We start from the raw sequence: 14,390 nt of genomic DNA, 5'->3' as shown, positions 1-14,390 counted from the left end.
AGGGACGGGGAGACAGTAGCATTCTCCCAAATGGCCCCCCCGGGATACTTGGTCTTTCAGCAATCACGGATCAGCAGGCGGGGGGGAGGAGTGGCGTTACTCATACGGGAGGATTACTCCTTTCGGTCCCTCCCGGACCCAAGGATTGATGGCATCGAATGTACCGGTCTGGCGTGGGATGCCGGAGAGGGGTTGGCAGTCTGGTTGGTGTACCGTCCGCCTAACGCACCAACCAGCACCTTACCATCACTATTAAAGGCAGTGGCGGGCTGGGCGTTGAGGTTCCCGAGGCTTATGGTCTTGGGTGACTTCAACGTCCACGCTGACGACATGGCCTCCACTCAGGTGATGGACCTAGTGTCTTCCATGGCGACACTGGGGCTCTCTCAATTTGTCACGACTCCCACGCATCAGGCCGGTCACACACTAGACCTGATCTTTGCGTCCGGGATTTCAGTGAGCGATATCGCAGTAGAAGCGGTACCATGGTCGGATCACCTAGCCCTTAAGGCCCGTGTGGGGACGCCACCCCAACCCTGTATGGGCGGAGAGCCTATTTTGGCTCTCCCCCAGAGCCTGATGGACCCGGAACGGTTCCAAACGGCCCTGAGGGATCCTTGGCCCACTAGCAATTCCCTCGATGGCCTTGTGGAGACCTGGCAAGACCGGCTAACCAGGGCCATCGACGAAATAGCACCCCGGCGCCCTCTGCGCCCTCGTATGAAACTGGCCCCATGGTACACCTTGAAATTGCGCCAGCTCAAACAAGGGCTCAGACGACTAGAGAGGCAGTGGAGACATACTCGGGACGAAGCAATGAGAACATCCTATAGAACGTTTATGAAGTCTTATGAGATGGCAGTCAAGGCTGCAAAGAAAAACTACTTTGCAACCAAGATTGCATCTGCAAACTCGCACCCAGCACAATTGTTTAGAATAATTGGGGATCTTATAACACTGCCACAAGGCAAACCAAACATTAGAGAATTGGAGATTGGCTGTGAGGCATTTGCGAAATATTTTGCAGATAAAATCTCATTGCTCCGCCAAGACCTGCCTACCACCTTAGAAACAGTGAGTGAAATTGAGGCTCCGTGCCAGTCTTCGGGTTTGGCCCTGGATCGCTTCGACCCGCTCAACCTGGAGGAAGTCGATGGGATCCTCTCTGCTGCTCGCCCAACAACATGCGATTTGGATCCTTGCCCCTCTTGGCTGATTAAATCTTGCCAGAGGGAGCTTAGATGTCCTCTACGGGACATCATAAATAGATCCCTCGCAGAGGGGCATTTCCCAACGCCTTTGAAAGAGGTGTTGGTTCGCCCTCTCTTAAAAAAAAGTACAGCATTCCCGGCCGAATTGGCTAATTACCGTCCGGTGTCTAATTTACCATTTTTAGGTAAAATCATTGAGAGGGCAGTGGCATTGCAGCTACAGAGGTTCCTAGATGACGCTTCCATTCTTGACCCGTGCCAGTCTGGATTTCGACCGGGCCATGGGACGGAGACAGTGCTGGTCGCCTTGGTGGATGACCTCCAGCGGCATCTGGATCGGGGCGGCGCTGCGGTACTGATGTTATTAGACCTGTCGGCGGCATTTGACACAGTCGACCATCAGTTGCTAAAGCGCCACCTCGCCGACATAGGGGTTGGGGGGTTGACCTTGCAATGGCTCTCCTCCTTCCTCTCTGATCGGGGACAAAGGGTGGCTATTGGGGGTGAACGATCTTAGAGGCACACACTTGATTGTGGGATGCCTCAGGGAGCAGTTTTCTCCCCAATGCTGTTTAACATTTATATGCGCCCCCTTGCCCAATTGCCCAGAGGTTTGGGCTGGGTTGCCATCAATATGCAGATGACACCCAGCTCTATCTACTAATGGACGGCCGACCTGGCTCCGTCCCAGGGAACCTAGATCGGGCCTTGCAGGCTGTAGCGATGTGGCTCAGATTGAGTGGGTTGAAGTTGAACCCAGCGAAGACTGAGGTCCTTTGTGTGGGTCGCGGTGCCCTGGGAGGGGAAATAGCTCTCCCAACTTTCGATGGCGCACCATTGAAATCAGCACGCCAGGTAAAGAGTTTGGGTGTTTTACTGGAGCCTTCATTATCCATGGAGGCCCAGATAGCAGCCACTGCCAAGTCAGCATTCTTCCATCTGAAGCGGGCAAGGCAGTTGGCCCCCTTCCTGGAATGCCGCAACCTCGCAACAGTGATCCATGCAACGGTCACGATTGGACTACTGTAATGCCCTCTACTTGGGGCTACCTCTGTGCCGGACCCGGAAGCTGCAGCTGGTGCAGAACGCATTGGCCAGGCTATTATTGGGGCTCTCGAAGTGGGAGCACATACGGCCAGGGCTGCGCGGACTGCACTGGCTGCCAATTACCTACCGAGTCCAGTACAAAGTGTTGGTTATTACCTTTAAAGCCCTATATGGCTGAGGACCAGCCTACCTAAGGGACCGTCTCTCCCCATATGAACCCCAGAGGGCACTGAGGTCAATGGGCAAAAATAAAATGACGATCCCTGGGCCGAGAGAGGTCAAACTCCAAAACACCAGAGTACGGGCCTTTTCAGTTGCGGCACCTGCACTGTGGAACCAGCTTCCGGAGGAAGTGCGGGCCCTGCGGAACCTCAACCAGTTCCGCAGGGCCTGCAAGACCGCCCTTTTTAGACAAGCTTATAACGATATCGACTGCTGAGTTGCTAGGAACAAAGAACCGCCATCTTTAATATTATCTTAACTGGCAGAATCAGCGCCAGAACAGTTTTATTGCTGCCAGATATATATATAATATAACTAAATTATGTATTTTTAACTTAATTAACTGGTTTTTATATGTTTAATTTTAATTGTTAAATCTAATGTTTTATCATTTATGTTAATGTATGAATTGTTGTGATAGAAATAAAATCTATTATTATTATTATTATTACCTCGAAGGGGCTCACCACCCTGTTCAAGTGCTCACCGACCACCGGAACTTGGAGCACCTCTAGACCACCCGCCGTCTCAACCAGCGCCAGATCCGGTGGTCCCTATTCTTCTCCCACTTCGACTTTCGGGTCACATACATCCCCCATACCCAGAACCGGAAAGCAGATGCGTTTTCGCGGAAACCGGAATATGCCCCTGCTTCAACTGAGACCGCACCTGCTGCTCCCATCCTGCTGCCCTCTGTGTTCGCAGCCACCTCCACTCCACCAGCACTCGTGGAGGACATCTGTGCTAGCCAGGCCAATGATACCTGGGTCCAGCAACACCTCCAGGCACTCCAAGATATATCAACAGGCGAGTTCATGACTCGAGGTGGCCACTTGCTACACCGCGAACGCCTCTATGTGCCGCCCGGGCCCTTGCAGGCAGAAGTGTTACGCCTGACCCATGACTCGTTACCCGCCAGGCACTTTGGACAGCATAAGACCACCCACTTGCTGACATGGGAATTCTAGTGGCCATGAGTTTGCTCCGATGTTGCCCATTATATCAACTCCTGTGATGTCTGCGAACGGGCCAAAGACATCCCAGCCAAACCCTCGGGGTTTTACAGCCCTTGCCCACATCCTCAGGACCCTGGGACACCATCTCAATGGACTTCATCACAGAACTTCCACGATCCAAGGGTCAGACTTGTATCTTGGTGGTCGTCGACCTATTTACAAAGATGGCCCACTTCATTCTGTGCCCGAAACTTCCCACAGCTCAGGAGACAGCCCAACTTTACCTGCAACACATCTTTCGGCTGCACGGACTCCCAGCCCTCCTGATCTCAGACCGGGGCCCCCAGTTCTCCTCTCGGTTCTGGCGAGCCCTCCATTCCAGCCTGGGTACTCGAGTGCACCTGTCCTCAGCCTATCACCCACAGACAGATGGTCAGACAGAGCGCACCAATGCCACGCTAGAGCAATATCTCCGCTGTTACACCTGTTACCAGCAGGACAACTGGACCACTCTGTTGCCCCTAGCAGAATTTGCATACAACAACACGGTCCATTCATCCACCCAAATGACCCCGTTTGCAGCAACCTACGGGTACCACCCTCAGTTCTTCCCGGTCATCCTGCCACCCACGACGGTCCCTGCCATCGAAGCCTACCTGCAAGAACTCTGCACCAGCCAGGACTTGCTCCGAGAACAGCTACAACGGGCCAAGGAAGCATATAAACGGGCCATGGATCGGAAGAGGCAAGAAGGCCCTCCAATGCAGCCGGGTTATCAGTTATGGCTCTCCACTCGCTACCTGCACCGGTCTGGTCAGTCTCACAAGCTGTACGCCCGGTTCATTGGACCCTACCCCATCATGGAACAAATAAACCCCGTCACCTTCAGGCTGCAGCTGCCACCTCATCTCCGCATTCACCCTGTATTTCATCGCTCCCTCCTTGTGCTGGTGAATGACGAAGAAGAATATGAGGTACACCAGATCCTGGACTCCCGATACCATCGTGGAGGCCTCCAGTACCTGGTGGATTGGGAGGGATATGGCCCGGAAGACCGGTCCTGGGAGCCGGTGGACAATCTTCATGCCCCGGATCCGGTACAGCAGTTCCACTACGACCACCCCGACCTCCCAGGCCCTTTGACGGAGGGGGGCCCTGGGGGAGGGGATAGTGTCATGGGTGCTGGGGACCGTGCAGAAGAAGCTGAGCCTGCAAAAGAAACTGTGCCTCTGCCACCTGCACCAGTGCCCCTGCCTCCTGTGGGAGAAGACCCAAGCCCCCCTGCCTTGCCCTCGCAGGTGGTTTGTGTGCGGGACCGCCTTCGTCAGGACCTCAGGGATCGGAGGAGGGCGGCACACTCATGAGCAAGACGCTCCCTGAGCCCTGAGTTTTAAAAGGATCCTGATCCTTCTAGGAGTGAGGATGCCTGAGTCTCAGCAGGATCCTGGCCGCCCTCTGAGTCAGCAATTAGCCCAAGTGGGCAACAGACGGCAGAGGGCTATATGGCTGTGGGCTTTGGGAGGAGGCTTTGTGGAAGCAACTAGTCACTTACCTGACATTCTAGCATCCACTTCAGCTTCTGACTTTGGCTTCTGGACCTCCTGACTTTGGCTTTGACTTCTGGACCCCCCGACTTCGGCTTCTGGACCTCTGACCTGCGATACCTGGACGGTGATTCAGTTTTTGCGCATCGTATCCTCATTGCTCACTAGCTACAGACCTTGGACTGCCCCTGGACTTCGCTTGACCCGGCCGCAGCGCGTGATACCTTGTTGTTAATTTAATAATAAAGTGTCCCTTAGTTACCCAAACCCTTGTGTTCGTCTCTTCCTTCCATCTTTGGGGACCAAAACACTTTCTCCACTTGCTCTTCACATCTCATTGTAGTTTCTTTATTCTATGGTTCTGCTTTTATTATATATTTGAAGCCCCAATCCACTTACTCAGCCAATACTGATAAGTATCTTTCTCTCTTCTATACAATTGTTGGTCCTGCACTAAATCCTATCATATACAGCTTTTGGAATAAGGAAGTTAAAGGTGCCCTTAGGAGAATTTGTGAGAGAAAACCTTTTGGAAGTTGAAAGAATACAGTCATAGGGTGCAATATCTATAATAATAACATTTGTGCCTACTTATTTCTAACAGACAAATTTATTTTACCATAGGAGATAGATCTAATAACCCTTTCTAGCCTGCTTGTTTTGTATTCTGTGTTATTCTGAAACATAAAGAATGCCTATAACAGAGCAAACTGGTTAGCAGGAATGTTATGTAACAAGTCTCATTAAAAGGATGTTTCTTCCAAGCTTCAAGTAGATCGTTCAGGTTTTGTGTGTTCAGAATTGGTGTCCTGGACTGCGTTTCCCAGACAAGTTTCTCTGTTGCAGTTTTTGATAATGTTGTACCAGTGTACGACATTATGGCACACTGTTATCTGAATTGTATTCCTATTCAATTAAAAAAGCTAAATGTACTACAACCATTTGCTGAATTAAAGTGAGATCCAAGCAGCTTTTCTGAAGGCAAAAAGGGCAGAAGTAATCCCACTTACCCACAGAAAAAGGCTATGTTGAGTCTCATGGGTTCTGCATGGACAGATGTCATGTGTGATAGGGAACACTGAATGATATATAGTGGGGAAGCTGGCTGGAACCCACCCTTAGATCTCAAAGTATGGCTATGACCATTCTAAGAAAGTATGGTTCTGACCATTCTAAGTTGCATACAACCACTGGGGCACGTAATGTCTTATGCTTGTATTACTGCCATTATTCTGGGGATTTCTTCTGTTGATGGCCAGAAAAAGGCCTTGTTTACCAGCTCTTCACATCTCTATATGCATTTAATGTCAAGTCTGCTGTATTTTTGGGAATATATTTTCTAACTCTGGTTCAGAAGCAAGGGATTCTGGGTCCATACTGAACACCGAATGCTGCTAGCTAACTCTCCTTCCCCCCCTCCTCTTAGCTATGCCTTTGTTGTGTAGTCTGCTTTGAAATGCTGATATGGGAATGAGATGTTGGAGCCTTCTCAGGCCAAAAGGGCTGTGGGAGTACAGAGTGCCGCGGCCTTGGTGTGAGAATGAGAGATTAACATCCTAGTGTGAAAACCTGCTGCTTAGTGTACCCCGCCCGTAGGAATCCTTTCATCTATACCTTAAAATGCTTGGTTCCTGTTCTTGTACCTTAGTCCTTCAATTGTTATCATGGTCTACTTTTCTGCTTTCAATAAACTAGAAGCTTGTTTTCAACCAAGGACTCGTTATTGAATCCAGCTGACTTGACATTTTGAAGGACTCCCTTTATTGGAGTTCAACCTTTCCGGCAACTGAAAAGGCAATGTCCGATCAGCCTCCGGACAACGGGGAATTCCCAGCCAGAGCGGAGGGGGCCGAGACACCCTGGCACATTCACACTGCCAGAAGGACCGCGGCTTCCCCTCCCCAGTTCCAGTTGGTGGTCACCCCCCGGCAATACCAGCCGAGGACCTCGACCATGTTGATGGACCAGGCACCGATCCGCCAAGAGGCGATCATGACCCGCCACACCAAGCGGGTTCAACTGGCCGAAGCCACGGCTACCAACCCGGGAGAGCTGGAGGAAGGAGCCGAGGCGACCGCGACCCAAGTCCCGGGCGGCGGGAGCGAAAGCGCAGAGTGCGGGGAGGAGGACGAAGGGGGGCCGAAACCCAAGGACCCGCACGACGAGGACTACCAGATGTTCCGGTCAATGGTGCGCCGTGAGGTCGACGGGGCAGTGAGGGACCTCAAGGACCAACTACAGACCCTGACCACCCAACTGGGGAGAGCGTTGGGATTAACCAGGACTCGCCAACAGCAGCCGGGGCCAGGGGGGCCACGCAGCCGACCGAGCCAACCCCCACCCACCGTTGTGGCGGCCCTCCAGGCGCCGGAGGCGCCCCAAGCACCGGCGGCTCCCGCCCCGGTCAGACAGCAAGACCTTGGGGGGAGCTGGGAGCTGGATGCACCATTCGACGGGGATTCGGAGGAAGTGAACTACTTTGCAATCCAAGCGAATAGTTACATGTACTATTGGGGAGATCTGTTCCCTGATGAAGTGAGCCGAGTGGACTATTTGGGCTCGAAGTTGCGGGGGGCCGCCAAGAAGTGGTATGTGAGCCTGTGTGAGACCAACAGCCCGATCCTGCACTTCATGAACACGTTCGTGCAAGCTCTACTGACCCAATACGAGGACCCCCTGCAAGAGGCCAGGGCGCTTTCGGCGCTACGAAATATGAAGCAGGGGGCCCGATCCATCCGGGAGTATGCGGCGGATTTCCAGGCTAACGCCGCCCGGGCCTGGAATTGGAACGAAGTAATGAAGATTGAACACTTCACCAACGGGCTGAACCCCAGCATCCTGGACCGGGCGCTAACCCAGGCCCACCCAGACACGCTAGTGGGGTGGATCCAGCTCGCGGGAGAGGTGGAAACCAACCTGAAGCGGGTGGCAATGCTGTGGCAAGCACTGACTGCCGGAAGAGGCGCACCCAAAACCACACCCGGAAAGGTCGAGCCTCCCAAAACCAAGAAGCCGCCAGCGGCCGCCCCGGCGGGGCCCCGCCACTGCTTCCGTTGCGGCGACCCCAACCACCTCGCCTCCAACTGCCCCCAGCCGCCCGCAGGAGCCGCCCCGATGCCGGGGCTGAACAGGCAAGGCACCCCGGGTCCGAAGAAAACCACGGGCCGCCCTAAGGACGCGGCGAAAAGCAGCACTCTGATGGTGCAAGAGGAGTTGCAGGAGGAAGAAGTCCGTCTCTCCGCAGAGTTAGCTGACCTCGCGTGGGAGGAGGAGCCGGCGGGAAACGGCGCTGACCTGCTTTGAACGGTGCCAGCCAGCAGGTCGATCGGGAGGAGGCACCATTAACGGTAAAAACCACGGGAAGACTGTACTTTGTAATGGTGAAGCTGCTAAACCCAAAACTGAAAAGGTTCCTGCAGATCCGCGCCCTCATAGACTCGGGGTGCAACCGGGAACTAATTTCCCCCAAGGTGGTGGAGGCCCTGGGACTAGAGCGGTTGCAACTTCCCCACCCCATGCGGTTTGCGCAAATGGACGAGTCGGTGATGGGGGGGGGGGGAGCCTTGCACGCAGGAAACAGAACCATGCCCCCTGGGGATTGAGAGCCATTGGGACATGGAAACGTTTGTCATCGCCCCGGCTTGTGGCTACCCCGTGGTGTTGGGAGTGGGGTGGTTGGAGAAACACGAGCCCCTTATCCGCTGGTTTAGGGATAAACTCGACATACTGGTGGTTAAACGGCAGCTCACCACCTTGTTGGGCCTGGCTTGGTTCTGACCGCTGGGAATAAAGATTGTGGGGGTGCAACAGTTGGGGATGCGGGGATTCGAAAACGTGTGCAGGGAGTTCCTGGAGGTGTTTGATGGGGCCCTGGGGTGCTACAAGGGCCCTCCCATATCCTTACCCCTTGATCCCCATGTGCGACCCAAAAGGCTGAAGGCCAGGCGGGTTCCATTCGCTCTGAAGCCTAAAATTGAAGCAGAGCTAGACCGCCTCACAGCCCAAGGAGTGGTGGATCCCGTGGCCTATGCCACATGGGAAACCCCAATAGTTACCCCGGTGAAGCCGAATGGGGAGGTGCGCATATGTGCCGATTATAAGTGCACCATTAACAAGGCACTACAGGATAACCCCTACCCCGTTCCAGTAATCAGCCATGTTCTGGCAGCATTAGCGGGGTCCAAAATCTTTGGAAAACTAGACTTGGCCCAGGCATACCAGCAGCTGCCCGTGTACGCCGCGACAGCAGAAGCACAGACCATAGTAACCTACAGGGGGGCGTTTAAGGTGTGGCGGTTGCAGTTGGGGTGAGCATGGCCCCGGGGGTGTTTCAGAGCCTGATGGATTCTCTCCTCAAAGGGATCCCAGGGGTGCAGCCATTTTTTGATGACGTTTTGATCGCCGCACCGGATGCGGAGGAATTTAGCAACCAGTTGTGAGAAGTCCTTCGCCGTTTCCAAGAGGCCGGTCTGAAAGTAAAGCGAGAAAAGTGTTCCCTCGGGGTACCGAGGGTAGAGTTCTTGGGGTTTGCGGTCGATGTGGCAGGGATCCACCCTACACTGGACAAAACCAAGGTCATAGTGGAAGCCCCCACCCCCACGAGCAAGGTGGAGCTACAAAGTTTCTTGGGGTTATTAAATTTTTACCATTCATTCTTGCCCCACAAAGCTGCCATTGCAGAACCCCTCTACAGACTCCTAGACAAAAATTCCCCGTGGGTCTGGGGGAAGAAACAGGACGTAGCATTCCAAGCAGTAAAAGGGCTGCTCGTATCTAATAATGTGCTCCACCATTTTGATGAGAGCCTTCCGGTGATCTTAGCATGTGACGCGTCACCGTACGGGATAGGCACCGTCTTGGGTCACCAACTCCCGGACGGGAGGGAGGTTTCAGTAGCCTACTACTCAAGGACCCTGACCCCAGTGGATCCGGTGTACACGAGGAACTATGCTAGTGGCCCTGAGTGGGTAGAGGGCCGGGCGCTTCGAGTAATAGGGTCCTGCCACTATGATGTAGCCACAGAGGGAGACAGGATATTGTGGAGGCATATTGACCAAATACGTTGCCGCACCTTGCTGGAAGAACCGGCCAAAATGCGGAGTGAGGAGGAGCGCACAGCCGCGGCCCCACAGAGATCTACCCCAACACTGCCAACCGTTCCAGCCAATCGGGAGGTAGAGCCCAACCACAGCGAGGGCAACTCCCAGGGAGCAGGGACACCTGTCAAGCTGCAAGGCGCAGACAACCCTAGGCCTGCGGTTCCCCTACGCGGGGAGACTGCAGCCCCGTCCGCAACGGAGGCTGGGGCCACGGCGATGCCGGTGACCGCTCCAACTCCACCAGCCATCCCAAGAAGGTCTACCCAGGAGTGCACAGCCCCCGCTTACTTGTGGGACTATGTGTCCTGAGCTAGGGGGGAGGAGTGTTATGTATTGAACATAAGTGATCAAGCCACATGGCAATCGTGACTGAAGGCGACCCCTGGGTCCCCGGATGGAGCTTGCCATACGCCCCGCCCATCACGATCTGTGGTGGGAAGTTTGACCGACCCGGATTGGCCTGGTCGGAGGAGGGGGCTGTTACAAGCAATGTATATAAGCGGGGCCCAGCCCGTGTGTTCCCTCTCTTGTAATGTGCTACTGAATAAACTATGTTGCCTTCAAACCGTCTCGGTTCTCAGTACATTACAAAAATATAGTGCGAAAAGGACTAAGCAAGTGGAAAGCATAGTACCCAATTGCATTCCTACAGCCGAACAAATGAAGGAGGACAGTTAAATGAGTGAAATCAAAATCTGCATGAAGGAGAGCTGGTATTTCAGGACTGAATCTCAGAGAGCTCAAAAGCTTTCCTAAACCCCTTCAAGAAATTAAAGAGTCTTTTTCAAATTTTCTTGAGAAGGGAGGGGGGATCCCCTGCCTCAGACTTAATTAGCCTAGTGGTGCCCCAGTTTTTTGGTATAGTTACACACAAGTTCAAATCTACTTTTTATGGTGACCCTATAATGGTACCCAGCTTCCCTTTTTCTTTCCCTTGGCTGAGCAATCCCTTTTCTTCTTCTTTGCTCTACTTTCCCTCCCAATTTTTAAATATATATAGATAAAAGCTAAACCAGTCTAGGGAACTGGGGAACTGACAACAATCCTTTTGCTTGTATATGCCTGATAATAGCACATGAGAGACTGATGCTGAAACCGAATTGCCTTATTTCCCTACTTTGGGAAATGGTCAAATAGGTATCAGGTTCGTAATCAGATGAACAGATTACATGAATGAGATAACTTTGTATAATTATAAAACATAGATAATTTGTCACAATAAAGTAGCTGTTTGGTTCTAAAGACAGGTCTTTAAAATGATGGAAAGAGATTTCTTTGCACTCTGCTTAAAGACAGTCTTTGTATCAAAATTACTTGGGTTTATGAAGGCAAGAACAAATTCTAATTTTCCTTCTTGATAGAGATCACCCTTCTTTTCTAGAAGATATTTTCCTCAGAAATTTTTACCATATAGTTTTTTTCAAAATACTGGTGTGTCCTGTAACTTCAGTAACACAATGACCTAATTTCCACTGTGCATGACATCATAGGTAAGGCAGCACTACTGGCAGCACCAGCCCAAGGGCACATGGTACCTTAGGCAGACTGCCAGCCCCCCTCCCTCCTCCAGAGTGCCCTGCCTCCCCCCATGGCACCACATTTCCCCCACACTTACCCCCTCCCCACAGCACCTCCTCCCTCCCTTCCCCATCCCAGGTCTCTTTCAAAGCCTGGAAGGGTGGTGGAGCCATGCTCCCAGGTGATTTAAAGGTGCCCCCCCCACCAATCATCTGATCAATGGATAAAACAGCATGGTGCTCACCTTCTGTGAGCACCGGGGCAGGCCAGCAACAGCACAGAGGAACTGCATCATGAAAGGGCACTGCCACTGCTCCCTCCTCCCCACTTCCTGGAAATTATGGGAATTGACGGTAAATTATCTGTTTATTTAGCCAGTTCAACTTTATAACCTGCTTGCAGCAGACGTTCTCAGAGGAGATTGCCCAAGAGCATAAACCATGTCATCTGTACCAAGCAAACAGACAGGACTCAGGAACAAGATCACTCCCATCTGTATGAATAAGACTAAGAAACCACCAGTGATGAATCACTAAGAGAAGGGGATGACTGTGTGTGAACTCCAGTAAGTACAAAATTATCTCATTTGAAAGCTTTGGTTAGTATTGTGAAGGAGTAGACTAACAGAATTTCTAAAAGTTATTGCTACTATTAAGTCATTTTAAAGCAGGATTGTTTTGTAGTTTTGTTGCACTTTAATGACAACACTTGAATATCAAAATTCCACACTTGAAGGCAATGTCAGATTCAGTCTGAGAGTTTTACATAGGTGCTGATATCTACCCCAGGTATAATGGGACTTTATACCACATTACAAAGTGCTACAGTTAACATACATATAGTTCATTAGGGAACATTTGAAAATTCTTGTGTACCAAAAGAGAATCGTGGGCTCCAACCTAATATTGCAGGGTTTAGGCTAGCTGGTCAACTTGAGCCAAATTTTGTTTGACGTTTGTTCGAACTAGAGATACCACATCTTTGAATGAGGAAATGATCGGAACTTCAAGGCAAAAGCAAGCATTGTAGTCCAGTCCTGGATGGATGGATGGATGGATGGATGGATGGATGGATGGATGGATGGATGGATGGACGGACGGACGGACGGATGGATGAGTGGATGGGTGGGTGAGTGGGTGTTCCCATTAATCTCAGAAGAGGCTATAAACTTGTATATGGTGTATATTTCTGTTAATGGGTTTAGGTAAAGTTCTCAGATGGGTTCTCATCCAAAATTGTTCATGTGCTAAACCCACTTAGCTTCTGTAGAAGAACATCACAATTTCTTGGGCTTTGCATTGAAACCATCCAAAATAGTGTTAAGGCTGGGAGCCAGCCAATATTTTCACTGAAATTTACACAGTTCTCTTTACTACATGTCAGAGGTTTCCTTCCTTTCTCATTCTCAGAAAAGAGAATGATGCAGCCCTCTAAATATTATTACCTCCTTAATTCTTGGATTTATAGGTTTTTCTTTTTCTTTTTTCCAGGATGTTGACAAAGAAAGGCAATATACTACAGAATAGCACAGCACCAGTTGAATTCAGACTTCTTGGTCTTTCTGATGAACCCGACTTGCAAAGTATATTGTTTTCTACTTTTCTAGTGATCTACATCATCATTCTGGCAGGAAATTCCATCATCATTCTCCTCACATTGGTCGATCCTGCCCTTCACACCCCCATGTATTTCTTTTTGAGAAACCTGTCCTTCCTGGAAATCTGTTACACATCAGTCAATGTTCCCAAGATGCTTGAGAATCTTCTGTCTGGGAACAAGTCCATCTCCTTCCTAGGATGTGCTGTGCAGACCTATTTTACATTCTTTCTTGGTGGCTCTGAGTGTTTCCTCCTGGCTTTCATGGCCTACGATCGCTATGTTGCCATTTGTAAGCCTCTCCACTACCCTGTCCTCATGAACAGAAATGTGTGCATGAGTCTAGCTGTAGCATCTTGGTTAAGTGGCTTTTTCATGTCCTTTAGTCACACCAGTATGATATTTACCATGTCCTTTTGCGGTTCAAATGAGATTAATCACTTTTTTTGCGACATCCCCCCATTACTGAAATTGGCTTGTGGAGACACTTCCAAGACTGAAATTGCTGTGTTTGTAGGGGCTATGGTTTTTGGGACTCTTCCTTTCCTCATGATCTTAATGTCTTACGCAGGTATCATTGCCACCATTCTGGGAATTTCTTCTGCAGAAGGACGGAAAAAAACGTTCTCTACTTGCTCTTCACATCTCATTGTAGTTTCTTTATTCTATGGTTCTGCTTGTATTATATATTTGAAGCCCCAATCCACTTACTCAGCCAATACTGATAAGTATCTTTCTCTCTTCTATACAATTGTTGGTCCTGCACTGAATCCTATCATATACAGCTTTCGGAATAAAGAAGTTAAAGGTGCCCTTAGGAGAATTTGTGAGAGAAAACCTTTTGGATGTTGAAAGAATATAATCATAGGGTGCAATATCCATCATAGGTAAGGCAGCATTTGTGCCTACATATTTTTAACAGATAAATTTATTTCACCATAGAAGACAGATCTAAAAAACTCTTTCTAACCTGCCTGTTTTGTATTCTGTATTACTCTGCAACATAAAGAATGTCTACAACAGAACAAACTGATCAGTGGGAATGTTATGTAACAAGACACATTAAAAATGTTTCTTCAAAGCTTCACGTAGATAATTCAGGTTTTGTGTGCTCAGAATTGGTGTTTTGGGCTGTGTTTCCCAGACAGCTTTCTCTGCTGCAGTTTTTGGTTTTAACAATTTATTGATATCATATGA

At 50.4% G+C, this 14,390-nt stretch overlaps 1 protein-coding gene across 1 annotated transcript; it reads left to right on the top strand.

Annotated features, from left to right (window-relative positions):
* The first annotated feature begins 13,088 nt into the window (after nucleotides 1–13,088).
* Nucleotides 13,089–14,045, top strand: LOC132583568 (olfactory receptor 10A2-like). The gene has a single exon (XM_060255191.1). It carries the CDS (start codon nucleotides 13,089–13,091, stop codon nucleotides 14,043–14,045), a length of 957 nt encoding a protein of 318 aa, XP_060111174.1.
* Nucleotides 14,046–14,390: the final 345 nt, after the last annotated feature.

Source organism: Heteronotia binoei, chromosome 15, assembly GCF_032191835.1.
Source record: "Heteronotia binoei isolate CCM8104 ecotype False Entrance Well chromosome 15, APGP_CSIRO_Hbin_v1, whole genome shotgun sequence".
Classification (NCBI taxonomy): Eukaryota; Metazoa; Chordata; class Lepidosauria; order Squamata; family Gekkonidae; genus Heteronotia; species Heteronotia binoei.
The sequence above is the reverse complement of the archived record's forward strand: the minus strand, read 5'-3'. Positions and strand labels throughout refer to the sequence as shown.